Below are 27,450 nucleotides of genomic sequence, written 5' to 3'. Positions count from 1 at the left end.
GTCAAGTTGTAATCTTAATCATGTTACTTTTCAAAAATCTGTTAAAAGATACCACAGTTTTCCAGAAGATTAGGGAGTTAGGACCTTAACCTTGATTTAACAGAGGAAATTTTTACTCATACATCATGTTTAAATACCTCAAAGTAAAACCATAAACCCAGGAATTTAAGGTTATCCATTTGGACTTTCAAGCCAATAATTAATGTCTCCTGCCCCGACTGTATTAGATGGTTTCGATGCTCCACTCATATCTCCCCAGCACTCATCATTCCAGTATATGCTGATAGAATCATGCTGCCACCTGCAATTATCCACCTTAGGGCAGGCCAGAAGTGTACAGGAGTTAATGTATCTGGGTGTAGCTTTCAACCAAGGACAGAGGGGACTGGAAGATAAGTACTTCAAGTTTCTCACCGATTCTTGGGATAACTCTGAGACATGTTCTGTAGAGTTTCACAGAACTCCCCTGAAGTACTGGCAGCAGTTCCCTGCAGGAGTAATTTTTATTCGGTAATGCACCTCTGTTGGCTTCCTTCCATGCCTCCATTCTCAATTTCCACTCCACTTCTGAGTTTTCTGGAAGCACCTCCCAGATGAGCAGTTTGCATTCAAATTATTGCCTCAAGTTCTGCTTCTAGGGGAACTCAATTGATAGCCTCCTAACAACCCAGTGCTCCTTACAGAGCCGTCACTGGTACAAGTACCAAGGCACGGCACATTACGTATCACTTCTCCTAAATCCTAATATTTTTAAACAGATAGGAAAGAGCATGACCTTGAAGAGAAAAAGAGTTTATATGAGGATGGCCAATGGATAAAGGGAAGGAGAGACAGTGCCATTTGTTTTCCATTAATGATAGTGTGAAATGTCTAACAGGTGTGACTATAATTTGAGGAGCCTGCTCCCTTGGTTACAGAAGACTGCTATTGTTATTATTATGGAACCACAACCTCATGACTTTATTGTTTCACTTGATGTAACCTTCTCCTTTACCTTTAAATCTTTGTACATCACTGAATTGCAGCCAATAGATTTATTTTCTCCCTATGGCTCCATCAGAGAAAAAGACACACATGTGTGCGCGCGCACACACACACACACACACACACACACACAGAGTTTTGTGTATGCCAGTGCTAGAAAAGACAAGCTCATGGTGCATGTATGCAATGGATATTGTACATTACAGGTCTCTGTGAAATAGTCTTATGCAGGTTCCTATGTTTATTTTATGAATAATTAACTTTAGTAAAGTTAATTTCCTGAAGATCTTGTTGAAGACTGAAGAAAGGAAGTAAATTGTAAAGAAAAAGACTTCGAAACTTGCCCTTTTTGCCCTCTCTTTGTGTCTTAATGAACAAAGGATAACTGGGCCTTTTTTGAAGCCTTTGCTTGAGTTGAAGACACAAAATGCAACCTGTACTCTTATCATAATATGTTCAGTTTATGAGTACACAAACTTATAAACCGTGAATTTCCCTAAAGTTATTATACCATTTAGAAGATGTTTGCTTGGACGTTTACTTAAAACCAAACAATTGAGGTCTATATGTCCAAATAATTTCCTTCTCTCTTGCTGTCTCCATTTCAGTTTTCTGAGTTTCTGGGAAGGCCTGGTTTCCCCAAAGGAACGATTTGTGGTAGAAGTCTGAAGGTCTGACCCGAGAAAAAAAAAATCCAGTACAGCCAATGAATTGAGGACAAGAAGGTTTCCAATCAGGTAGGAACATTTAATCTCATACATTACGATCACCTTAAGTAAGGTGTGCTGATAGCTGGATATGATTTAACTGCTTGGAAAAAGATGCATATATATTATATAACCTACCCCACAAGGAAGCTGTTCTCAATTCTCCTAGAGGTTTTGGTGTTTATCACAGAGTGCCTTGGGGGAAAATGAATACAATAACAACAGTATGATGCTTTATTTTTATTTTTAGCTCATTGTTGCCAAGTACACTTGGTGACCTTGGTGCCTGTGGTTTAATCCAGGGGGTTAGACATGTGGAACAGCACATTAACCCTCTTTAGTATTTTCTCCCAAGACAAATCATTTTTATAGGTTGTCTCCATGGTCTTCTAGTTGCTTATCAAAATTAAGCATCAAGTCTTCTAAGTGTGCAATAGCCCCAGTCAGTGTGAGGAAATCAGCTTGGTTCTTATTGGGGCACAGCTTCTTGTCCTTGGCACAAAGTGAGTTCACAAAGGGAGTTAGAAGGAGGAGAACGGGACATGAGAAAGGGGAGTTCTGTGTTCTCATTTACCTATGCATGTTGAAACTCCACTAACAGCTTTATTTTCATTAGCAATTTGTGATAAAAACTTAGGGTAAAGGGAATAATGAAGCCGTCCCATTATATGGCAGGACAAAAGATAGTAGTGACATCAAAATCAGGGCCTGTCCATCTCGTTTGCAGCTATATACTGAGTGTTTAGCATAGCATTTGACCCCTCATCAGTATTCAATAAGAAGATGCGTGTTGAATGACTTAGGGATGAATTGATGAATGAAAAAAGTTAATATGGTAGAAAATGTGTTTTATCCTTGTATTTTCGTGTGACTTCTGTATTTCAAGACCCAGCACTGTAACTGACACATAGAATATAAGCAATAAAATTTGTTGAAAGAATGAATGAGTCCCCACTATTCTAAGAATAATTTTAAGACCAACACAGACCCCATATCTGCCAGAGGTATCCAGAGGTGAAAGCCTGGATCTCAGCTAGTGGTAGAGCTGACAGAATTTATCTAGTTTTAATAATTTACAGCTCATCCCATTACATTTAGGCATAGTACCTACATGAGCCATACAATTAAATGTTGACTGAAAAACAATGCACAACCTAGAAGTTGAGAATTATGTTTTATGTGGAGGACATACTGAGGACTGAAATCGGGAGACAGCCTCTCAGCTCTGAGGGACTGTTCTGAAGAGCTAAGGGAGGGCACAGGGTATTTAGAGGTTCTTGCAAAAAAAAAAAAAACCAGGTAGTTGGAACATCAAAAGATTACTGTTAATTAAAGAAACTAGACATCTTAAGTTAATAAATGTAGCACTTTTCTATATATGGTGAGATGCAAGAATCTGGTCTCCTGGAAATCAGTCCCTTGATTTGCACTTTAATTATCTAGGGCCAGTATCCTGTTTTCTCCATCCTGAATCCCCTCAGGGTGCGGCTTTGGGTGTGGCTTCAGTGGCTGATGGCTTGATGGCTATAACATCCTGTGTTACCTATAAGGCTGGCTACATTCTTTGTCTACATAAATGACTTGAATATGGATAGTAAATCTGTGGATTTGCAAAACGTAATTCTTGGAGCATTTTTATAAGGACAAAGTGAAGGGCAATTTCAGAATCACTAGCGGCTAAAATTGCCATTTATACTTTTCCACTGGTAGGTAGTAATCTGCTGTTGCTGTCTTCAGTATTCCCAAGGGATAACAAAAGCCATTTAATTCAAGAAAGAAATGTAAAATTTAGCACAATGCAGCTTCCACAAAACCAAACACACAAACACACACCCAACTCTCGCAGATATGAAGTAGTAATCTAAAATAGAATCCTGGAACTAATTGCAAAACAAGAGCAAATGTACTCATATTGGATAATTTTATTCTTTTATTAATGTTTGATACATATATGTATTTATTATTAAAATTCAAAGTTGCTATATGGAGAAATAGTTTTGTACCAATAGTGTCTTTGTATGTGTTTATCAATAATGTATGAGATTGCCTCCTATGCTCCTTTTCCTTTATTCGGGGGGGGGGAGGGGGTGTGTCACGCTACGTCAAGGTCGGGAGTCGAACCCGCCACGACTGTCCCTGAGGGGTTTTCCCGGGTCCCCACTTCGGGCCGGTGGGGGTGGCCAGGGGCAGCCGAAGACGTGCGTGCGTGCGTGGGAGCGTGCGTGCGTGAGAGCGTGCGAGTCGACGGGGCGGATCACGCGTGCCGGGAGTGTTTCAGCCCGGCCCCCGGCTCATTGTGGTCGCCTCACGAGGGCCCGAGCTCGCAGCAGCGCTGGAGGCCCCGGGCCTGTGACCGCAAAGAGGGAGCCGGGTGCCGGACGGGAGCGCGGCGGCGGCAGCTGAGGCCCAGGCCAGGCCCCCTCCCCTCAGCCTCCCGCCTGCCCGTCTGCCCCGCCCCCAACCGCCAGACTAGCGCGGTGCGGGGGCCGCGGCGCGAAGACATGGGGGAGAAGCTGGAGCTGAGGCTGGAGTCGCTCTTGGGGACCGAGCCCGCCGTCTACCCGTGGCCGCTGCCGGTCTACGCAAGTGCCGCCCGTCCCCTCCTCCCGGACCCCCGCCCCTCTTCCCCCACGGCGCGCGCTGAGCCCACTGAGAAACGGAGCGACTCGAGTCGCCAGACCCTCTTTGGAGCCCCCCTTCCCGCCCCGCCGTGGTTCTCCGCGGCAGTTTCCAGCCCCCGCGCGCAGGGTGGGCAGAGGGGAGCCGGCGCCGGCCGGGGGGCACAGACTCGGCCGCGGGGACCCCGCGCTTCCGAGGGGCGCCCGAGCCGGTCTGCGGTTGGCTCTGCAGGGCTGGGGACCCTGGTCCCCCCGGGCCTGGAATGTCGGCGGGCTTGCCCTTCTGTACTTTAGGATCTGACATGTAGAGTTTCTTTTTCCTGGTAGTTTATTCTTAGCGCTGTCAACGTGCTTTTTTTTTTTAATTTTTTTTTATTTTTCAGGACACCCTTTCCTCCCTCTCTCCAGTTTTTTTGTGTTTCTGTTTTGTTTTGTTTTAGTTAGGCATTTTGTCCCTCTGATTTTGAGTGGGTGGGCTGGCAGGACACTTGGAGAGGAAGCGTTCTGTCCCCTGATCTTGAGTGGCCTTTGGAAAATGACAGGCCAGACGGAAATTTACACAGGCGTCCGGTGATTCCAGAAATGCAGGGTGTCCGGCTAGGTGGGCTCCCGGCCTCTCGTGCCCCGTGGCGGCGTGGTGCGCGTGTTCCTTGTGTCAGGGTTTACGCTTGGGCCCCGCAGCCCACCTTCCGGAGGGAAAGCGCAGCGGGCGCCTTGGGCCGGCGCCTTTGGGGCGCCCTTTGGTGCGCTCGGCTTGCGGGGGACCGGCCTCCAGGCGACCCGGCGGGGAATCCCGCGCGACCCGGCCCTCGCGCGGGCTCTGTGTGTGTCAGTTTGTGGAAAGTGTGTCGCGGCCGGGACGCTGGGACCACCTGGGAGCCGATGTAGAGGGATATGATTTCCATTTTCAAGGCGCATTCATCCTGTGCAGGGAGACAGCCTAACATAAAATTTGCCTAACAAAAAATATATTAACAAGTGGAAAGACTATCTCCCAGTTGAACAGCGGATGCCTGGGACTCGTTGCATTGCTTTCAAAGTTCCTTTAAAAAAGGTGAGCAAAAGTTAATACCGTATTCTTCCAGAAATCTGAATTCACCATATAGAGCCCTGGCTCTCAACCCCATCGTACTCCATTTTCCCTTTTTATAGCAAATACTTTTTAATACCTCTTTTACTATCCAGAAATGGGATTCATAGACAAATACAACCAACTTTTGTACTTAATTAAAAAACAAACAAAAAAAAAACAATGCAATGCCCTAACTATAAATAAAGAATAAAGTAATTTATAAGAAAGTAATATGTATCTCAGTATGTAAATGTTTGGGGATGACTATACTAGAAATAAAGAAATAGTCAGTTACTTGTACCATGAATGCAATAAACTATGGACTTTGATTGATAACGATGTGTCAGTGTTGGTTCATGAATTCTAACGAATAAAGCACACTGGTATGGCATGTTGATAATGGGGAAGACTGTGTGGGATGAAGGAGAGAGGGTATAAGTGGGGAACTGTGTACATTTTGCTCAGTTTTGCTGTGAATCTCAAACTGCTCTAAAACTAGTCTACTAATTAAGAAAAAAAGTGTGTGTTGCTGACACTTGAATAACCAAAGAGATCAATGGAACAGGGTACATGTATAAGCCAAATACATGAAAGAATATTTAGCAGTGAAAGCCATCCTTCCTATATGTAGATATTCAAGAAGTATTTATTTCTGTGTCTATTTTCAGGCACTCTGCTTGGAGCTGGCAATACAGTGGTAGGCAAAATTGAATGTGGTCCCTGCCTTCTGGGAGTTTAGAGTCAGGTTAGGAGACCAACATGAAATAAACAAACATAGAAATAACTATATAGAAGTGAGCTTATTTTCTTCCATCTAATCTCTCTGGAAGGAAGGATTGTAATATCGCTTGTAAACTGCAGAGGAGGAAACTTTACTTTGAATCTCATATGTTAGCATCACAGGGTTTGAATAAATGGATAATATAGTAAAGGATTTTAAACATATGTTCTTCCTTATTTTATTCTTTCTGACAGAGTTTTGAAAAGAATCTTGCTCCAGAAGAACGTTTCTCCCCCTTGGATCTCTTAACAAAATCCAAGGACAGAATGAAGAACTTGGGCTGATTATTGACTTACCAAATACTCGCCGCTATTACAAGCCAGAGGTAAATGGAAGCCCTAATTGAAAATGACCTTCTTTCTGATACTGTAATAATTCATAGTAGTTCAGTAGTTATCATCTTATGCTAAGGTGAATCCTGGCCTTCTCTCGTGGGTTCAAAAAGGGAAGCTAGTGGTTTCCTTAAATACACATTTGTAATTGCTGTTTCAAAATGAGATTAAAGATATGAATTGAACTATAGTATTTGGCAGTAGGCTCTAGACATGCTTAAGAAATTCTATAAGCTTCCATGTTCTATATTTTGAAAATGAAGTAAACTTTTAGTAGTTACAGTAGTATCCTAAAAAGAAAGGTATGTCCATTATGTCTTTAGCACTTATTTTAAGCAGTTGCCTGAGCATGTTTAAGCATCACTGTAAAAGACAATTGTTCTCTAAGTTTTATGCTTCCTTTTCCTAATGCCTTCTGATATAGTACAGAAACCCATCTATTCTCTTGGCCCATGTAGGACATTCCAGTGCAAAAGAATTATCCTTCTTCTGACCTGTTCCATGGCCTTGGGAGACAGTAACACCTAATGTCTTTTAATATTTGTAGAGCAGTTTGCCATTTAGAAAGTTCTTTCATATCCATTGACTTAGTTAATCTTCACAGCAATCCTTTGCTCTTGAAGTGGAAGTAGTACTGATATCTCCTGAGTGCTTACCCTGCACTAAGCTCAGAGGATAGACAACTACAATTACTAATTTTACAGACAATGAAACTGACTCTCAGAAAAGGAAGAATTGAAATTTCAGCTCTGTTATTCCTTTTTTTTTATTGTGGTAAAATATAGAGAAATCATATTTATTTAACCATTTATAAATATGCAGTTCAGTGGCATTAAGTACAGTCACAGTGTTGTGTAACCATCACCGCTGTCTATAACCAAAACTTTTTCATCATCCTCAACAAAAACTCTGTAACCATCAAACAGTAACAACCCCATTTTCCCTCCCACCAACCCTTGGTAACCTCTATTCTATTTTCTGTCTCTGTGAATTGGCCTATTCTAGGTACCTCGTGTAAGTGGAATCTGCAGTATTTGTCCTTCTGTGTCTGGCTTATTGCACTAAACATCGTGTTTTCAAGGTTCATCCATGTTATAGCACGTAACGAAATGCCATTTCTTTTTTGGCTTAGAAAATCCCATTGTGTGTATATAGATAGTTTGTTGTTCAACGGTTGATTGACACTTGGTTGTTTTCCACCTTGTAGGTATTGTGAATCATGCTGCTATGATCATTGGTGTACAGATATTTGTTCAAATCCCTGCTTTCAGTTCTGTTAGATGAGCAGCGTAGGTAGTAGCAGAGTTGTTGGATCATACGGTAGCTCTACGCTTAAACCTTTGAGAAAGTGCGAAACTGTTTTCTACAGTGTCGTCTTGTTTTTAAACAATTATCACAAATTTTAAGCATATACAAAAGTATAAAAATACTGTGAGTGTTCCTTGTATACCCATGAACTCATCCAGCTTTCTTATTTACCAACTGATGGCTGTCATGTTTTATCTATACCCCCACCTGTTTCACCCCATTCCATATTATCTTGAAGCAGCTCCGAGACAACATGTAAATTACACCTGTACGTTTTTGGTACGTGCATTTAAAATATAGGACTTTTATTCCTTAACATCATTTTTTAATATTAAATACCCAGGGAGTGCTCAAATTTGCAGTTGTCTCCTAAACGTCATAAAAAATTGTCTAAGAATTTTGCATTAGATCCAAATAAGGTCCACACTTTGCCGTGGATTGTTAGGTCTCTGAAGTCTTGTTTAATCTATAGGTTCTCCCTCCATGTCTCTCTCACTTTTTTTTTCCTCCTTGAATTTTGTTTTTAAAGAAACCAGGTAATTTGTCCCATCTAGATGTCGATGATTACATTCCATGTGTTGGTAACATATTCGTCAGTCCTTTTATTTCCTGTAAATTGGTAGTTGATCTGAATGAAGCTTGCATGTTTTGTTTTGGCAAGACAGTTTCATGGGTGATGATGTGTTCTTCCATGGAGACGTATATAGTTGTGTCTTTCTGTGGTATTAGCAGTCACTGATGATTCATACCCACATCCATTAATTCAGTTGAGGCTTCAAAGAATGGTGAATTCTGTTGTTCTTTTTTTCACTTATTAGCTGGGTATATTTGTACGAGGAGAAGATTCCCCTCATCAACTGTTTGGTTGCTCAGTTGTAGAGGCATGATTCTCTTCTTTTATTTAACAGGTTTCAAAATAATGAGTTGATTCACAAATATCCTCCAGTGTTGACCAGTTTTGTAAAATTTTATTTATTCCTATCACCGTGGACTCCGTTACAGTTATTATTCTAACTGAGGCCCTATCTTTGGCCAGTTGGAGCTTCTCGGTGACTCCTGAGTCCTTTTGACATGACATCAGTTGTTTCTAGACTTTTTCAGTGGTCAGAGCTAGGAAATATGTATGTTTGTTTTTAATATTTTTAAAATATGTCATAGGTTCCTACTGCTACTTTCCATTTAAATTCAGAACGAGAGAATTTTCACTTATCCTTTTCTGTCTTCTATTGATAGTCTACTTTCTCCCACCTCAAGAATACCAGTTCTCAACAATGCCTGAAATTGCCTCTGTTTCCTAATTCGAATCCAAGTTCTTCTGACTCTATTCTACTACTCTCCTTAAATCACAGCCACCTTATGGCCCTTGAAATGTAAGATAGAACATAAATGTAGGTAGAACTGTTTATATCATTTTGAGTTACATGTGCATTCATTCACATAGATTTGCTTTTCCTTTTGCATGCCTGGTAACTGTCCGTTCTGCAGTTTTAATGAAAATCAAGTGATAATTACTGGTTAAAGCAGTTTGGAAAAAATGGCTCTCATCAGAATGACTGACCTACAAAGTTTAATGTACTCTCCTGGTTTATATTCTGCCTTCTCTAATTAATTTTTTATTCTTTCCCCATAAAGGAAATAATACATATTTTCATGGTTTTGCCTTATAGGACTTACCAGAAACTATTCCTTATTTAAAAATTTGTACAATTGGGCATCAGGTGTCAGATGACGACACTAGTTTTAAATTCCAGTGTGCTGTTAATGGGTTTCTGAAAGAACATAAAGATAGCGGTGAGTTGCTTTTGTTTTTGTTTTTGTTTTTCCTTTACCTGAACTTTGGTATGCATTTTGAGTGGGGTTGGGGATTTTTAACATTTTTAATAGTTCTGACATTAGTGTCAAGTTGTGTTTGGTAACATTAAGGTGGAAATGTCAGATGGTGCTAATAGAGTACGGTGTTTTTCCTGTTTATGGTCACAAACAGTTTAGTTTGGAAAGTGATCTTTGTGAGAAATATGAACTGAGCTAGCTTACTTGTCTCTTTTTTAAAAATTTGAATGGAAAATACATAAAAACATAAAAATGTTCTTTTGTCCTATTTATTGGTTGAGAGGTGGAAGAAAAGGTTTAGACTCTCGGGTTCTTAGCGTACATAAAAGAGAAAACAAAAAGCAAAGGTTCGGAGTGAGACAGATCCCTAGAAGCAAAACAAAACAGAGTGGACCAGAAGAGTGGCTTCCTCATCATATATGTGTTTAAGATATTTTTGCTGCTTTTACACTTCGGGTGCAAGTGAGGAAGAACACTACCACCTCTTACTCTTATCTTCAGACAGGAAGAACTTAAAAGGCTGGTGTTTTCTTGTTTCCGCTTTAAGATCTACTCTGTTGATAGTAGGTCTTAATAGCGTGTGAATTTTAAGGATCCACTTGCCTTTTTCTAGCATCTAACTATCAGAAGGAACATGGTGTTCGCCATGTTTTAAGACTGAGGAATCTTTTGTCTTTGGGACGCCCATGTGAAAGTGTTCATTTTGTCCTCTTTCTAAATTTAGCCTGAGGAGTGTGCACTTTATTAAATCAATGTAACAGACAGTAAATATTCCGTGTATATATAAAATGATGCACGTATATACATAAAACAAGGAGTAGGGGAGAGGGAATAGAGATGGAGGTGGGAAGATAGGGGATAGGAGGCGAGAGAGAGAGGGAGAGACTGGAATTTCAAGATAAATTTTCATTCTATAACCTGGTTGCTTAATGCAGGTACTAGCTCTTAAATATCTTCAGCCCTATTCACAGATCTTCCATGTACTTTAGCTTTAAAACTTGAGAGGCTTGGCCTGTCCTGTGATAACCAGGGTGTCTAGAAAGGAGGCAAATTATCTGATTTGTTTAAACTGTAGTCACAGAAATGTTACCTCTTAAGACGTTAGGGCGCAGCTGCCGGCCTACTCACTTCCTCCAGGCTCCTTTGTGTGTGTTCTGTCTGTTCCGTGTGGGCTAGAAGATCCTTACAAGTGCATGAGAACACGTTTGTAAACCTTGATTGTTCACATGTTATACCAAGTGTAGTCCATTGCATATGCTGACTCCTCTGTGGGTCTTCTGCATGCAGTGGGCTAACTTCACCATGCTGTCTGCCATTGCAGTCTCAGGACCTTAGTTATGATCCATTGGTGACTTCCTCTGCTGTAAGGCCCTCCCACAGATGCCAGGCTCACTGATAATGAGGAGGAGACTATACTACGCACTCCCTAGAATTGGTAGAGACTCAGAAAATGAATTGTTTCAGTAAACACCGAGAGCCTTATAGGTTTGTTGTTAGGGCACGGGGATACAGAGGTGAGTAGAAATCTTTGTTCAGTAGCAACTTACAGTTCTCTAGGAAGAGAAACATGTAGTGAGTATAAGTGGGTTAATTATGATAAAAGAATCAAGTGCAGCAGGAATATAGAGGAGAAATTGAGGAAGGCCTGACTGAGGAGACAGCGTTTGAGCTGGGCTTGGGGGAAGAGGATTTTGCCGGAATGAGGAAAGGACAGCCCAGGTATTGGGGACAGGTACAAAAGGCCCAGGGCTTGAACTTGTGCTCTGGAGGGGCAGCCTCTGGTGTGACTAGAGGGTAGTGTGAAAGGGCAAAGAAGTCATACATTCATTTTCAGCAAATATTTGTATAACACCTTCTAAGTTGAAGGCACTGTTCTAGGAAGTAGGAAGAGAACAAAGTTCTTGCCCTTACGTACTTTCCATTCTAGTGGGGGAGAGAGATGAATAAATAAGTCAATATGTGGAGTGTCAAGCGGTGGTAAATGCTTTGGAGAATAACAAAAGAAGATGAAGAGGTGAGGGAATGTGGTAGGTGATCAGGGAAGTCCCCTCTATTAAGATGTCGATTGAGCAGAGCCTTGCAGTGAGAAACAAGCCATTGGATATCTGGGAGAGTGGAGATGGGGTGGGAGGGTGTGTTCTGGGAGAGTGGAGATGGGGTGGGAGGGTGTGTTCTGAAGCAGAAGGAATAGTAGGTGCAAAGTCCCTGAGGCACGCCTGTGCTTGGCATGTTTGAGGAATAGTAAGGAAGCCAGTGTGGCTGGACAGGGGAAAGTGAGTGAAGGCAGGGCAGTAGAGAATGAGATCAGGGGAGGCTGAAAGGGCAAAGGAGGGAGGTGGATGATGTAGGTCCTTGTAAGTCATAGTTTGAACTTATAATTCAGTTGGAGAGACAGACTGATATTTGTTTATAAAGAGTTCTCAATGCTGTGCTAACAACCTGGGCTGTATTCTGTGCTAAGTGAAGATGTTCAAGCAACAGAGCAATCCAGCCAAGTTTATATTTTAGAAAGATAACAGCGTCACTATCCAAGACACATTGTAGACTATGTATGTAGTACGTGTATAGTGTGCTGCTCTTCTATAAACTACAGGATACCTGTTATGTACAAATACTTACATACAAGATACAAGTGTGAATGTAAGCACTTGGGAAATATCTGAAAGAACCACACAAGAAACTGGGAGAGTCGGACAACTTTCCATGTCCCGTATGATTGGAATTCTGAAGGGTACACACACGAACTAATGGACGTGTGCTACCAGCCTCCAGCTAAGGAGGGAAATTGCAGGCATCAGAATCCTCTTTACCGATCAAGCGCGTTAATCCGCCTGCGTGATGACAGTCATTTCGACACGCCACGCGGTGGCGCATGCGCGGTAGAAGGAGGTCCGCGAGCTGCGTGGGCTTGTGCCTAGGCGCCTGTGGTTCGTGGCCTTGTGCTGGCACCGGGTATGCCGGGTTGGCGACTTTGGCACTCCTGGCGGGGGTGACATGAGCCAGTTCGTCGGCCACGAGGAAGGGCGGAAAGCACATCCCGGAAAGGTAATACGCCTTGGCCCCTGGGCGTTGCCGGTGGAGCTCAGAGCCCCTGGGCCTGGGCTTCCGTCTCTTGTGCTGTCGCCTGTCACAGTGGCCCCCGTGCGCTGGCCCGTCCGCGCTGTGCTAGGGGGTGCTGGTCGTCTCGCGGCTCAGTTCGTAGTAGCTGAAAGGGACAGTGTGTGATGTTCTGATTTCTCCCCATCGTTTTAAAAGGGAGGCTCTGGCCATTGCTCCTTGGGTAAAATGCAGCGGGACTGCTTTTTAAGATGGGACTGTCAGTGTTGGGGACCCTCCTTAATTACCAGGATGGAATCCCCTTCAGTTCCTCAAGCTGTGTTGTTTAGGCACAGAAAATGTGAGTAATAGTCACTGGAACTAAGTTTGAGTGAAAAAACGCACCGGTACCGCCGAGTTTTCCATCGAGACAGTTGATCTGTGTTGTCTCTTGGAATTATAAAGGGCGTACTGTTGCTTCCTAACCAGTGTCCTTTGAGAGCTCTACCTCTGTACGTTCAAATGATGAATTTTGAGGCTTTGCTCATACGTGGAGTAAACCCTTAAATTCCCTAAGACCTTCCTTTCCTCCGTCTCATACCCCATTAAGCCCGCTTCAGTTTATCTCCTGAATTTCTTCTGAATCTGTCAACTCTTCCTCAACATCCTAATACTGAACTTGCCTGTCTGTTGCAGTGAGGTCCTAACTAGTGTCCATATATCTTGTTTCCTTCCAATCCATTCTTCACACAAGAAACCTTAAAAGCAAGTTGGGACATTGCTCATAAACATGGCTCAAAAACATTGTTTTGAGAATAGAAAACAAACTGTTGGCCTTTAACACTCTGCGTGGTCTAGAATCCTGTCTGCTTCTCTGCTACGTGGACTCCAGCTTGGTGCCTCTCCAACTTTAATATGGGTATGCCTCTCTTGTGGATCTTGTTAAATGCAGGCTGTAATTCAGTAGTTCTGGGTGGGGCCTGGATTCTGTGCTTCTAACGAGCTCCTAGGTGACGGTGACCCTGAGAGCAAGGGTCCAGCTCCTGCCTTTCTCCCTTCTTTCTGGAAGAGCAGGATGTCTGCCCCCCCGGGAGGAGAAAACATCTGCAACGTGACTACTAGTAACCAGCTTCCCTCACAGGCAAGGGACCTTTACCACCGCTCCCTACCATTTTGTCTGAGGCGCAGCAAGCCAAAACACTGACATGCTGAGGTTTGCAGCAAAGAGGAGGTTTATTCACAAGGCAGCCAAGCGAGGAAGTGACGTGACAATAGCTCTCAAATCCGCCTCCCCAAAGGCAAGGGGCTTGGGGTATCTATGGGATAAAGAATAAAGAAGCAGGGCAGTATGAGGCATGGGGAGCATGAGGAAAGGTGATTGGGAAAAGGTGTGCCCATCATTGTTCTGAGCTGGCGTAACTAGGCTGCGGGGCTCAGCACATTCTCAGGCTGTAGTTTTCGGCCCTCTGATGGCAGGAGGTCAAAAGGCACTGGGCCAGGTGGAAGATCGGTGGTCCTCTCCAGTCTTAACCAGCTCAGCCTAACTAGACACAGCTGATTCCAAGTTCCTGGACAATACCCGGGGCAAACATCTTATTGCTTATGCTACGTGCTATTTGGAGGACGTGCAAGTGTTCAAGCTACCTTGAGGAGTGAAGACAGGATTTGACTAATCCTTACACATGGTTTCACCTCCAGATGAGCAGAAGAGGCCTGTAGGCTGAATCTGGCTCCTGGCACCTGGAATTGGAGGCAGATGGTTTAAAAACAGACTCTCCCGCCCTCTGTGTTATCTTAGGTAGATAGACTATTGAACCTTCCTCTGTTTCTCCACCAGCAGCATGGGGACACTCAGAGTCCCTCTCTTGGGGGCTGTTATGGGGGTTCAGTGAGCTATAGATGCATGCACAGGCACACGGGAGACACCCAGTGTGTGTTAGCTTCATGCTTACTTTTTATTAGGAGACCAGTATTGTTAGAAGATTTCTGGTTTGGACAACAAATTAGATAGGTGGTCATTACTATAGTTTATGCAACAGCAATTCACATTACCATTTGCAAAAAAGCAGTTGGTTGTCCAATAGGGATTATAAACATCCATTTACCATGAGCTACTGAACAGATACTTTACACAGTAACTACTTCAAGTACTATTTAAGATCAATTCTCTATGTTGTCTTAAGCAGTTGTTAACCCCCAATCTCGTGAATAGTACCAAGTAAGTCACTTGAACATCAGCTAGAGCAATCTATTTCACTTAGCAAGCCTAAAGCTATAGTTCAACAATTTTATTTACTGTTCTATGACAAAAATGACTCTCAACAGCTATGCCCTGGATAAGTAATCAGCTAAAGCTAGTTTGACTGACCAAATCTGATTTACTGAGTTAATAAGCCAGTTGATTTAGAAAGGTCTAATGCATATTTCTCATCCATTCAGCATTAAACTGTTTCCCATGCCTAAAATGTCTTTTTTCCCATTCGTACATATCCAGATTCCTACTTCTGTGCCGTAGGGCTTGGCTGAACTACAACTGCCTTTAGTGACACTTTTCTCACCTGCACAATTGGAGATAATTTTAGTCTCCTCAAGACTCCCACGGGGTTACCTCTGTTGTGACACTTGACGATTTGGTGGCATATTTTACTTTATTTTATTTTAAATAGCCTTCCATTACTCCGTGCACATCAAACGGTAAATGCTTTCTCCTAGTAAACGTGTATAACGATTTTCTGAACTCTTCTGCTCTGGGCAAGATTCATAAATACACCAGGCAAACATAGTGAAAGAGGAGACAGTACTTGTGTTATATTCAGTTGGGTCTTGATACCTAAGTGTGACTCTTAACCAAGGATTATGCAGTAATTAAGGACACAGGTTAAAGTTGTTTAGAGTGTGTCCTAAAGTCTCCCTGGCAGAATTTAAATCTCTACTCTGGAAATTGTAGACCGGAGACAAATTACTTCCCTAAACTTCATTTCCTACATCTGAGAAAGATAATAGTATCTACCTTGTAGTAGACTGAATAGTACCATTGCCCCCAAATGTCTACCTTCTAATCCCCAGAACCTATGAATGTCACCTTAAATGGCAGAAGGGACTTTGCCAATGGGATGAAAGTAAGGGTTTTGAGATGGGGAGATTCTTCTGGACTACCTGGATGGACCCAGATGTAACCACTGGTGTTCTCGTAAGAGAGAGGCAGAGGGAGTGTTTACTCCGAAGAGAATGTGATGATGAAGTTGGGGTTGGATTGATGTGGCCAGAAGTCAAGGAATGCTGTCAAGGAAACAGATTCTCCCTTAGAGCTTCTAGAAGGTGGATGGACGGCCTTGTCAACTCCTGGTTCCAGCCCAGGGAAACTGGTTTTGGACCTCTGTCTTCCAGAACCATAAGAGAATGAGTGTGTTTTGTTTTACGCAAGCTCATTGGTAGTCATTTGTTACAGCAGCCATAGGGAACTAATGCGTACCTCATAGGAACTATTTCTCCAGTTAAAATGTGTGACTGGAAACACACTTGGTGGCATGTCTGACACACGGTAGGTATGCTACTGTGGGTAGTTCTTGGAAACTAAAGCCTTGGTTTTTGAGGAATCATCAAAACCAGTACAATGGTTGCCATGTTTCTCCTTGTTCATCCTGGTGACAAACCTGTAGAGAGAGCTCCATCCTTTCCCACAGGACGCCCACCCCTAGTACTTACAGGGAAGAGGTTATGTCTCACTTCAGGCACCTTCCTCTTTCCCTTTCTACTTTTTTTTTCATTAATCTTCATCCAGCTGGCCTTTCTAAGTTAAAAAAACAAAACAAAACAAAACCATTTCTCAATGGATTCAGATACTACCCCAAGTTAATATTCCAACCGTGTTCTTGTTCTTCTGGGTCTCACCACCAGAAATTTCTGAGCTGAAATCCTCTCTAGTTTCTAGGATCAGTCACTTTCTAATTTCTCCCTTCTCAAGTTCAGAGTCTTGTCAGTTTAGTCCCTTCGCTAACCACAACATCTATTAAGGTGACACAGCAAAGTGATGAAAGTCTAGACGGTCTGGTTTTCATCCTGGGTTTCTGCCCGCTACTTACTGTGTGGCATTAGGCAAGCTATTCAACACCCCTGGGCCTCAGTTTCCCCCCAAAAAGGTGAATATTATGAACATTACCTACCTATAGGGTTGCCATTATGAGGATTAAGTGAGTTAATATTTGCTAAGCACTTAGAATATTACTTGTTATAGTCTAAGCACTACAGTTGTGCTTGTTAATAATAATAAATGCAATTCCAAGCGTATAACTTACTCAACTTTCTGTCATAACTTTGAAGTGTTGGTCTATCTGTTGGCCAGCGTTGCAGGGAAATGAGTCGAGGCATGGGCTGAGGCATTGCTACCAGTGCGTGGTGTGTTCCCAGAACTAGGAACAGCCGTGTGAAATAGGTAGTGGTTCTACTTGGAGACGGGGCAGACTGGAAAATGACAGCCCTGGAGGTGTGTCCATAGGTTTGGTGTCAGAGCTGCTGCCTGCTGAAGCACTGATGCCGGCCTAAGCCGTAAATGGGGGGGGGCTGGGGAAAACAGGGGCAGAATGGAAAGGGAAAATAGGGGAAGAACGGAAAAAGATAGCCTAGGGAGGAGGTGTGGTGTCCATAGCTTCGGGGTCAGAGGTGCTGCCTGCTGCAGCACCGATGACACCCGAAGCCGTAGATGGGGGGCTGGGGAAAAGAGGGGCAGAATGGAAAGGGAAAACAGGGGCAGAACGGAAAACGAAAGCCCGGGAAGGTGGTGTGGTGTCCATAGCTTCGGGGTCAGAGGTGCTGCCGGGAGCAGCACCAATGACACCCGAAGCCGTAAATGGGGTGCTGGGGAAAAGAGGGGCAGAATGGAAAGGGAAAACAGGGGCAGAACGGAAAACGAAAGCCCGGGAAGGTGGTGTGGTGTCCATAGCTTCGGGGTCAGAGGTGCTGCCGGGAGCAGCACCAATGACACCCGAAGCCGTAAATGGGGTGCTGGGGAAAAGAGGGGCAGAATGGAAAGGGAAAACAGGGGCAGAACGGAAAACGAGAGCCCGGGAAGGTGGTGTGGTGTCCATAGCTTCGGGGTCAGAGGTGCTGCCTGCTGCAGCACCGATGACACCCGAAGCCGTAAATGGGGTGCTGGGGAAAAGAGGGGCAGAATGGAAAGGGACAACAGGGGCAGAACGGAAAACGATAGCCCGGGAAGGAGGTGTGGTGTCCATAGCTTCGGGGTCAGAGGTGCTGCCTGCTGCAGCACCGATGACACCCGAAGCCGTAGATGGGGTGCTGGGGAAAAGAGGGGCAGAATGGAAAGGGAAAACAGGGGCAGAACGGAAAACGATAGCCTGGGAAGGAGGTGTGGTGTCCATCGCTTTGGGGTGAGATGGGCTGCCTGGCTGATCTGAGAAAAGCGAGTGAAAGTGGGAGAGCTTCTCCCTAGCTGCTAACTCTTCTCAAGGTCTAGCACGCACTGAACACTGGCCGGCTCAGCCTGGGTGTTGACATTGCATTGTACGTGTCACAGAGCAAGGGCGGGCGGGTCAGGGGGTGGGCTGGGGGCCCCACACAAGCCCAGCCCCTGGAGAAACCCGGCCCGAGGGCAAAGAGCCCGAGCCCTTCTGGACTTTCTAGCGGCTGGGACTTGTCGCTATGGGTGGCAGGTGTTTGGCACCGGATGGGCCACCATGCGGAGACTGTTGGGGACTGTGGAAGCCTTCTCCTCCAGAGCTCACGCTGCCTGGGCACCGGCTCTGCAGACCCCTCAGCCCTGGGTATGTATCGGCCAGCCCTTCCCCACAACGGGGCCCAGAGGCCAGAGCCTGCCCAGAGCTGAGTGCAGGAGGCACCCAGAGCTTGCCAGGCTGTGGCCCGCCTCCTCCGTGGACCTCCCCAGCTTGTCCGCGAGCCCTGGAGACAGGAGCAGGAGCGCCTTCTCTAGGGCTGCTGAGCTGCCAGCATCACCGTGAGCCAGGCGGTGAAGGTTTCTGAGCAGGGGATGCAGAGCCCTGACCCGACTGGATGCTGCACCCCACGATGTCCCTTCCTGGCAGGTAGGTTCTTTCTTCACTTGTTCTTTGAAATTTGGTAAAAGAACATTTCAACCTTCGACTGTTCTTCAGGGTATACAGATGGTAGTGGCTTAGCTGGGATTCGAAGCAAGCCTGTGTGATTCCAGAGCTCGTGCTCTGGACTCTGGTGCCTCCTTATCATATATGCTTCATGTGTTACTTTTTCTTTTGTTTCTTGAAGTCCTTATGATACTTAGCCCTAAGTGCCATACCTGTAATGAACACATCCACTGCCCTGTAGGAGGTGTTCGTTTGTTCAACGCGTGAATTGGTCATCCACCACACTGGGTTCTAATCTCAGAAGATAGGTCAGGGACCACCAGTTGTCAGCATAGCACCATCCCACATTTCTAACTGAGGCTTGAAGCCTAGATTTTTCCCTTTGATCTAGTTTGAAGGATCCAGGTAGGTAAAGCTTATATTCTAGATAAATCATGGGCTATCCTGAAAGGAATTCATCAATGAATTATTCTGTATGGATTAGAAGCCAGTTTCTCTGGCCTTCCTGGAGTATATCCAGTAAGGCATCTCATTCATGTCTAGAAAGCAAATATATCATTTATTGCAACTTCAGCGTGGAGCGGTGTATTGGTTTAAAATAAAGTACGAGCAACACAATTTGGTCATTGTGAGTATGCCGGCTGGGTCCACTCTTTACTACACATACGTAACTCTAGAGCTTCTTATTCCCCATAGAGGAGACATACTCTTGTGTGTCTAGGACAAGGGAAACATGTGTTGTTATTCAGGAGCTGGAAGCTACAGCATGACAGGAAAGAATTGAAAAATCCTGGTCTTGGTCTACACGTCACTTTACCTTGTTCGAATCTTGTTTCTTTGGCTTGCTTCATTGGAGTGTTTTCTCTCTCCTGGGACTGACATTGTGTGTTCTGTATCAGGCATGTAACATGTAGAAGTTTCAGAACCCAGAATCATATAGATCAGTAAAAATCTATATATTTTTGTTTAAAATCTATTTAAAATCACACTGGGCATAATTCATATATTCCAAAAGTAGTTTGACCCTCTGCTCATGAGATTCTTTTTATGGTATGTCGAAGCAAATTTGGACTTCCATCCCCAATAAACTTTGAGGTTGGAGGACACAAAAGCTTTTGCTCAGACCTAAATTCTGTCTGAAAAAAAAGGGTAACTATTATAAGCCCTTTCTAACCTCTCCAGGAGCAGAAATGATTTACAGCTATGGCACTGAACCATAATTTCTTGATCTCGTTTGAGAAGAGTTCAGTAAGAAACAGTGTCTTGATTTTTGTTCGTTGGTTCCCTGTTTTCTTGTCTTGCGTGCCAACAATCCACTGTAATACGTGAGTGAGTATGGCAGCAGGCTGAGTGTTCCCTGGAGCTCATTAAATGAACGTGTTTTCCTGAAATGACTTTTGTCTCCTTGTTTTCAGCCCCTCTTCTTTCCTCTGTCCTTTACTATAACCAGGGCTCAGCAAAAGCTGACTGGCTTTGTGCAGACCCTACTTAGGGTAGCCTTTTCTTCATTATTTTATTCATGGCCCCTCCGTTTCATTGTTTGCCTTCTCGAAATGTGTTGAAATCTTTCTGTGGTTGATGACTTCCACAATGTCTTGGCTCTTATTGGTTGATTAATTTTGGTATTTCTACAGTTTTATTTAAACATGGTTTCAGGAGGACCAGAAAGTAAATATATTTCCTAGTCTGCCATCTTGAGCTGAAAATCCCTGTAGATTTTAGCATCCAATGTTCCCATGGGTAAAAAACCCAACCTTGGCATTAATAGATGTACACTCAAGATTTCAGCTTTTCTTGAGCAATCACTAAGGATTTAATATGCGGTCACTTCTAATGGGAAAATAGTAACTATCTCATGGCGTTGATTTGAGGATTAACTTAGATAATGGACAAGAAAATGCTTTGTAAGGTTTTAAAATCTATAAAAAATGTTTTTTGTTATTATTTGATTTGTTGCTATTTCAACTTTAGCTGACAGTTGTTTGTGACCTTGCTTATGTGAGAAAATGCCTTCTGGTTTGTTGTTTTGAAAGCCAGATTATATTTTTCAATAGCTCCATGGAAATGGCATCATTTGTGAAGTTGAAGGGTGAAGGCATAAATGTTTCTTGACATTTGAATCAACTATTGGTCTTCTGGGGCTTGTCCTTATTCTCCTGCAGTCTCTAATCAACATGGCATCCAGAGAGATCCTGTTAAAACGTAAGTCAGATCATGTCACTCCAGGCTCTTCAATGGCTTCTTCACAGGAAAAGCAAAGTCCTCAAAGTGCCTCCACAGCCCTAGAAATCTGGGCCTCTGTTTCCTCTCTGACTGTTTCCTTCTCCTCTCCACTTTGCTCCCTCTGTTTTCCACACACTGACATCCTTTCTGCTCCTTGGATACTCCAAGCCCACTCTTGCCTCATTGCCTTTCCATCTGACTGTTCCCTCTGCTTGTACTATTCACTTCCCAGATATGCACCTTGCTCCCTCTCACAACCTTAGGTTCCCTCTTAAATTTTATCTTCCCCAGAAAGCCCTCAGTGATCACTTAGTTTCAGATCGCAGCCTCCTCCTACCAGCTAACAATCTCCATCCCCCTTCCCTGCTTGCTGTTTTTCTCCAGCACTTACCTGATATACTAGTTATTCTACCCATGTATTCAATTTTTATTTACGTATTTACACTTACGATTTTATATTTGCTTCTTTACTTTTGTCTCTCCCCTCAGCTCGAGAGAGGCTATATTCATCTGTGTTAATCACTGCTGTGTTTCCTGAACATGCCTAGAAAACATACTGAAGAAGGGTGCCTGAAATTTGGTAAGGGAGCCATCAATTTTCTTGGCTGAATGAAGAAATATGTTCATAAATTAATGAACAAATCTCTGGGGTTTCTGAATTAAGGACTAATGGGAAGAGGAAGGCAAATGGTTGGGACAGGGTACTGCAAGAAGTAGTATTTGGAGTACCCTGATAGCTATCCTAATAGATAACATTTTGTTCATTTAAATAGTTTTAACGAGAGAGCTGGGAACTAGGGACACACAGCATCGAGGTTTTATAATGCATTCTGTAGAGTTCTTTTCGAGTGTGTTCAAATATCATTGAAAATATATGCATGCATATAAACCTCTGTTACTTTATTTAGTGCTTTACAAGAGCCCCTCAAGGAAGGGGTAGTAGCAACTATCAGTATCCTTCCTTTATGATGAGCTTAATTTATTCAAAATTACATCCTAATTTATTTGTAACTGTGAAACTAGACTTAGTTATTTAGTAGACCCTCCCTAGAAACCTATGACGTTAATAAAACCAACAAAAATGTGTTCAGGTTCCAGTGATACACACACTACAGACTCAATTATGTGTCATCCATTTTAATGAAGGGAAGAAGTGATTTAACAAACACAGAGCAAACAAACAGAATATGAAGTTTTGTCCTCCATTAATATTAGTAATGGATAAAGTGGGCTCCAACGCCTTCAAGGTAGCTTGAGACCCATCATCTCTGTGTCATGGGAAGGGGGATGCTTGGCCAGGATGTCTTTCTGTGTCACAGAAAAATTTCCGTAATATATAATGATACTTACTGAAACGGATATGGGGCATTTGGGTAATTAGGAATCCGTTAGCATATTTTTCCGGAAGCCTTGACTACGAAACGAGGATAGTAGATTTGGACACTTGCAGCTATGCAGAAGTTGTTTGGGTATTCATCTTTATGCCGAATGAAGTAAGCTTATTTCATCTCTGCAGCTTCCCATATACCATTTTCCCACCTCTGTTTTGTGTTTGGAAAGACTTTTAGAAATTAAAACTCAAGTTAAAAAGTGAGTGACGGGCTTCCCTGGTGGCTCAGTGGTTGAGAGTCTGCCTGCCGATGCAGGGGACACGGGTTCGTGCTCCGGTCCGGGAAGATCCCACATGCCGCGGAGCGGCTAGGCCCGTGAGCCATGGCCGCTGAGCCTGCGCTCTGCAACGGGAGAGGCCACAGCAGTGAGAGGCCCGTGTACCGCAAGAAAAAAAAAAAAAAAAAAAGAAAAAGAAAGAAAAGAAAAGAGAGTGAGTGACAACTTAAATGATATATGGAATATTTTGCTGACTTAGAAGAGCATGCAGAATTAAATATGACCCAGTTGAAATGTTAATTTTATTTTAATGTGTATATTGGGGTGGAGTCTTAAAGGTGCCAGAAAACAAGCATTCACCCATCCTGTTTGGAACTGCAGCACACAGGCACCTTCAGTTACCAGTTCTGTTCATTCCACAGAATCATCTTGGGAAAACATACTGTTTCTTATGTACCTGGTGTATATCTTAACCAGTTTGAAGGATTTCCCAAATACCTGTTAATATGTAGTTCTCCGATTCCAATCTTGCCACGTCCTGTACCAGTGACACAGCACACAGGAGTTTTATTTCTCTTTCTTTCTCTGGGTTGTTGAGAACCCAACGAAAGAACAATGGAATGGCATCAAAGAGATCAGGGTTCTTGACTCAGAATTACCATAAAATAATAGTGTCCTCTTGGGAAAATTATAGTTATTCTAGGCCCCGTTCCTTTTCTTTACTTTGACAGAGCTGCACTAGATGACCCCAAGTAACACTGCGCTCTTTGCAGTAGTAGCTTAGATGTTATTGGTTTTCTGAAACAGATGAAGACAGTGACACAGGAAACTGTGCAACATCTCTGTAACTATGTTTTCTTAGAGTTGCCTCCATTTTTCAGATGATAAGATGGCTGAGCACAGAAGTAGGTGTTTTGACCAGAGGTTCCAGAGTAGATGGAACTGAACCACAAGTTTCCTTCATTCCTGAAGCTCACTTAGCCAAAACATAGGCTTCTGAATATTAAGCTGTAAAGCATATTATCAGTGTGCTTTAAAAGAAGCGGTTCTTCTAGGATTTCTAATTAATAGCAGGCGATTTTGAAATTCTTAGAAGATCATCGAATTTTGTGAGATTTACAGCTCTATTTTCCTGTCAAGCAAGTTGTATCAGTGCCAGACAATCATCTGAGCTTCTGGATGCTTCTCTGAACCTCTTGAATTTTTCTTCTTGCTATCTGAAATTCATGCCAGATAAGCCTTTTTGTAGAGAGCGTGTACAGACTTGTCTATTTTCATATAAGAAAGCGATGCAGTGAGCCAGGTCGGGGGTTAAGCCCTCATTCTCAGAGTGGTATTGAGCTCCTGGTGAAATGTAATCCTCATTTCCTCAGAATAGAAAAGCAGTTATCTCACGTTTTTAATGCCATTAACTCTTTATACATTTATGTATAATACATATATTTATTGTACCTACGAGGTGTGCTCTCTTTGGGAAGTACAAAGCTATTTGAGACGTAAGTTGTTCATTTTTTTGTTTTCCCACAAATACTGTGACCCTTTGAGCAGGAAGGTCTATGTTTTACTAACATCTAGAACAAGCAGCTAACACGGTGTCTAAGATGTAGTCAATAAATATGAAATAGGTAAATGAACACATTTTTAAGGAAGGGCCAGGGCATGAACAAATAGAAAATTTTCATTTTCAGTCACAAAGCCACAACAGACATAAAAATGATACAGACAACACGTGCTACGGTCATTCAAAGAAGGCATAGAGTTTATACAACAAGGATCTCCCCTATGGCACAGGGAACTGTACTCAATATTTTGTAATAACTTATAAGGGAAAAGAATCTGAAAACGGAATCACTGCGCCGTACACCTGAAACGGACACGACATTGTAAATCAACTATATTTCAATTAAAAAACAAACAAGCAGACAACAGCAACAACAAAAACCCAAAGAGGTCAGAAGTTCTTATGAGATTCCAGAAGAGAAGAGAAGCCAAATGAGGACGGGAGAGGCGGCTTTTGAATCAGTTCAGAGGAGAAGTCACAGAGGAACTAGTCATTGATCTGAACTTGAGATTAAGATTAAGATGAATTAATCTGAATTAATTAAGATTGCAACACAGGGATATTACAGATGAAGGTAATCACATAAACTTACTATGCTGAAACTTGCAGAGGTTATGAGTGTTGTTCAAGATCCCAAAGCAAGTGCATTGTGGAATCAGAATTTTAAGTGAGGCCTAATGAACTAAAAACAAACAAACACAGAAACAAGCCCTTCCTGTGACACCATGTTGCCTTTGAAGTCGTTTTTTTTTGGTGGGTTGGCAGAAACTGGTTCCAGTGTTTCTTGCAGGAATGACTGGCCATAGGACTGGGCGTCGTAGCTTCCTGCCAGGCGGCCGAAGGTCGCAGGCAGGTGGGTCACTGGGACACACGCGGAGGGGCTCCCGCCCGGCCCCCTGGCCGCTCAGTGCCCCTGCCCCAAAACCGGGGGTGGGGGCCTCAAAGCAGCCTTGTCTGAGTCCCCTGCCACTAGAGAGAGTATTGGCCCAACACTTGTAGAAAACGGGGACCTTGCTGGCAGTTCAGTGGAGGGACACAAATAAATCTTTGCCGACTTTCTGCTGAAGCTCACGAGGGTTCACTCCTAAGCCTCTTACAAGGTCAGCTGCCGAGGCTGCGAGAGATGAGTCAGGGCTCTCCCTCCACCACGGGGAGATCGCTGGTTAAAGCGCTCACGAGGGAGTGAACCGCGTGTCCGCACCGACACGGAAGGGCAGACCTCGTCGATGCCTTCTGTCCGGGGTATGAAGCCCTCTCCTGCCTCTTCCAGGCTCTCTAGAAAGCATGTGCAGAGCCTCCCACTCCACCCTCGGACTCCGTGGGCCACAGCTGGAGGGACCAGCCAAGGAGCCGTGGCAGGAGGAGGCCAGAGGGCAGTGGGCCTCGGCCGGAGCCCGTCAGTCGGCCCCCATTCACACACCACCAGACGATCCTCTTGACCTGGGCAGTAGCCGCCAACCGACCGCTAAGGTGAGCCCGGCGCGCGCTTGGCTCCCTGGCATGGCTGGGAACCCCAGGATCTCCTGGCAGAGGCGGGCATTCTCCTGGGCCGGGTCCGCGGGCGTCTGCATGTGCAGGCCCTGAACCACCTTGGCCAGGACGATCTGGCACAGGTTGAAGAGGCCTGGGGCGTGGGAGGAAGGAGACGGGGGGCTGGCACCGTATCCAGGCCGCGCTTTCCAGCTGGGCAGACCAGAAGCCCCCTTCCCTTCCCTCGGTCCGGCCGCATCTGGGTTGGCCTCCCGGGACTTGATGAGCTTGTCCAGCAGCTCCTGAGGGACGGTGCTGCCCGTGCCCCACCAAGACTGGCAGCAGCGCCAGGGCCTCACAGGGCACGGCGCCCCCGGCCCCAGAGCCTTCCCTCTGGTTCTCATCACCGGCTGTCACCAGACTTGCATGCAACGTGCTTTTCTTTTCTCTTGTCTTCTTTACGTCCCTCAGCCACGCAATGCGGTGAAGCCCTGATGCTCGCTGCCACGTCGGTACACCCTGAGAACACGATGCTCAGCGAGAGAAGTCATACACAGAAGGACACACAGGGCGTGACCCCACTGAGGAGAAACATCCAGAGCAGGTAGATCCACAGAGTCAGCGAGTGGGTTCCTGGTTGTCAGGGGCTGGCGAGGGGACGGAGTGATAGCTAAGGGCGTGAGGGACATTTTCGGGATGATGGAAATGGTCCAAAGCAGTAGTGACGTCTGTACGGCTCAGTAAACTGTCCCCACACTCCCCGGTGCAGCCTGTGAGAGCATCGCTCTCAGGATGAAGGGCTGACCACAGGAAGACTGAACGAGCAGTGGGTCCTGGGCCCAGACTCTCAGCTGGCGTCCCCCACGTGGGGAAGTCACTGGGACTTGCTGAGCCTCCACGGAGACTGGCAGCAGCCCCCGAGCTCACAGGGCACTGCGCCCCCGGCCCCAGAGCCTTCCCTCTGGTTCTCATCACCGGCTGTCAGCAGACTTGCAGGCAACGTTCCTTTCTTTTCTTTTGTCTTTTTTAAAGGCAACTCTTGAGTACATGTATTTAACATGCAGGGAACCAGCCCTGACTCCTTGATCTGGGTCTTCCAGCCTCTAGAGCCTCGAGGACATCCCTTTCCGTTATTTACGCGCCCAGTGCCTGGGGTTTGATGATGGAAGCTGACACCGAGGGCGTCACCACGTGTGGGGTGATGTCAGTGAAAGAATCCCGTGGCGGGGGCCTGCCTGAGGACCACGCATGCCCGGGCCCTCCCCGCCCCCTCCCCGCCCCCTGCCTGCAGCCCTGCGCCTGGGAGCGGAGCTGGTGCATCGCATGCCCGACGTCGTGGAAGTTGGTCTCCCGCTCATCATGCCGCAGCAGGGAGGGCAGGTTGGGCGTAGGCTTGGTGAAGTTGGCCACCATGGCCGCGATGGCGATCTGGCAGCTCCCATCGTGCTGTAGGCAGGCCGAAGCAGGCCGCGTGCCCGGACTTCCCCACCCTGCGGAGGGACGTGGATGGGGCCCCACTTCCACAGAGGAGCCCCGGCCCACGGCCGACAGGTTCCCCCACGCACGCACCGAGGATAGAGGTCAGGTAGAACTTGCCGATGGATGACCTTGCCTGAGGCCGCGTCCCAGACCGTTTAGAGCCTCACGTCTTCGTGACACATGCTGGTGCCCTCCTCCAGGTCGAAGGTCAGCCCCAGCAGCTCCTGGGAGATGCCCAGCAGCCCGCGTGTGACCGCCTGCATGGGGAAAGACTCATTGAGCAGGTACTGGTCCACGTGGTAGCGCGTCTCCTCCCCCTGGTTCATGTAGTAGCGCAGGTCCCAGGCGTTGATGGGGCCGTCAA

At 44.9% G+C, this 27,450-nt stretch overlaps 1 protein-coding gene across 4 annotated transcripts; it reads left to right on the top strand.

Annotated features, from left to right (window-relative positions):
* Positions 1-1,745: 1,745 nt before the first annotated feature.
* On the top strand, positions 1,746-27,369 carry LOC149748898 (uncharacterized). 4 transcript variants are annotated; one of them, XM_089912952.1, is made up of 7 exons: positions 1,746-5,363; positions 6,357-6,487; positions 9,470-18,727; positions 20,800-21,548; positions 25,408-25,607; positions 26,079-26,211; positions 26,708-27,369. In XM_089912952.1, the coding sequence occupies exon 1, from the start codon at positions 3,710-3,712 to the stop codon at positions 4,601-4,603; it is 894 nt and encodes a 297-aa protein (XP_089769078.1). In that variant the 5' UTR covers positions 1,746-3,709; the 3' UTR covers positions 4,604-5,363; positions 6,357-6,487; positions 9,470-18,727; positions 20,800-21,548; positions 25,408-25,607; positions 26,079-26,211; positions 26,708-27,369. The 4 variants fall into 4 exon arrangements, with proteins under 4 accessions (XP_089769078.1, XP_089769079.1, XP_089769077.1 ...); XM_089912953.1 differs by having other exon boundaries at positions 6,357-18,727; positions 20,800-20,947; positions 21,458-21,548; XM_089912951.1 differs by having other exon boundaries at positions 6,357-18,727.
* Positions 27,370-27,450: the final 81 nt, after the last annotated feature.

Source organism: Delphinapterus leucas, chromosome 6 (genome assembly GCF_059928025.1).
Source record: "Delphinapterus leucas isolate spDelLeu-1000000601 "Yukka" chromosome 6, BTC_Dleu_Yukka2, whole genome shotgun sequence".
Taxonomy (NCBI): Eukaryota; Metazoa; Chordata; class Mammalia; order Artiodactyla; family Monodontidae; genus Delphinapterus; species Delphinapterus leucas.
Note: the sequence above shows the minus strand (reverse complement) of the source record. Positions and strands in the feature narration are given on the sequence as shown.

What these genes read in the sequence shown, in the direction of transcription:
- LOC149748898 (XM_089912952.1), top strand. Translation starts at nt 3,710, where the DNA reads ATGTGTTTATCAATAATGTATGAGATTGCCTCCTATGCTCCTTTTCCT.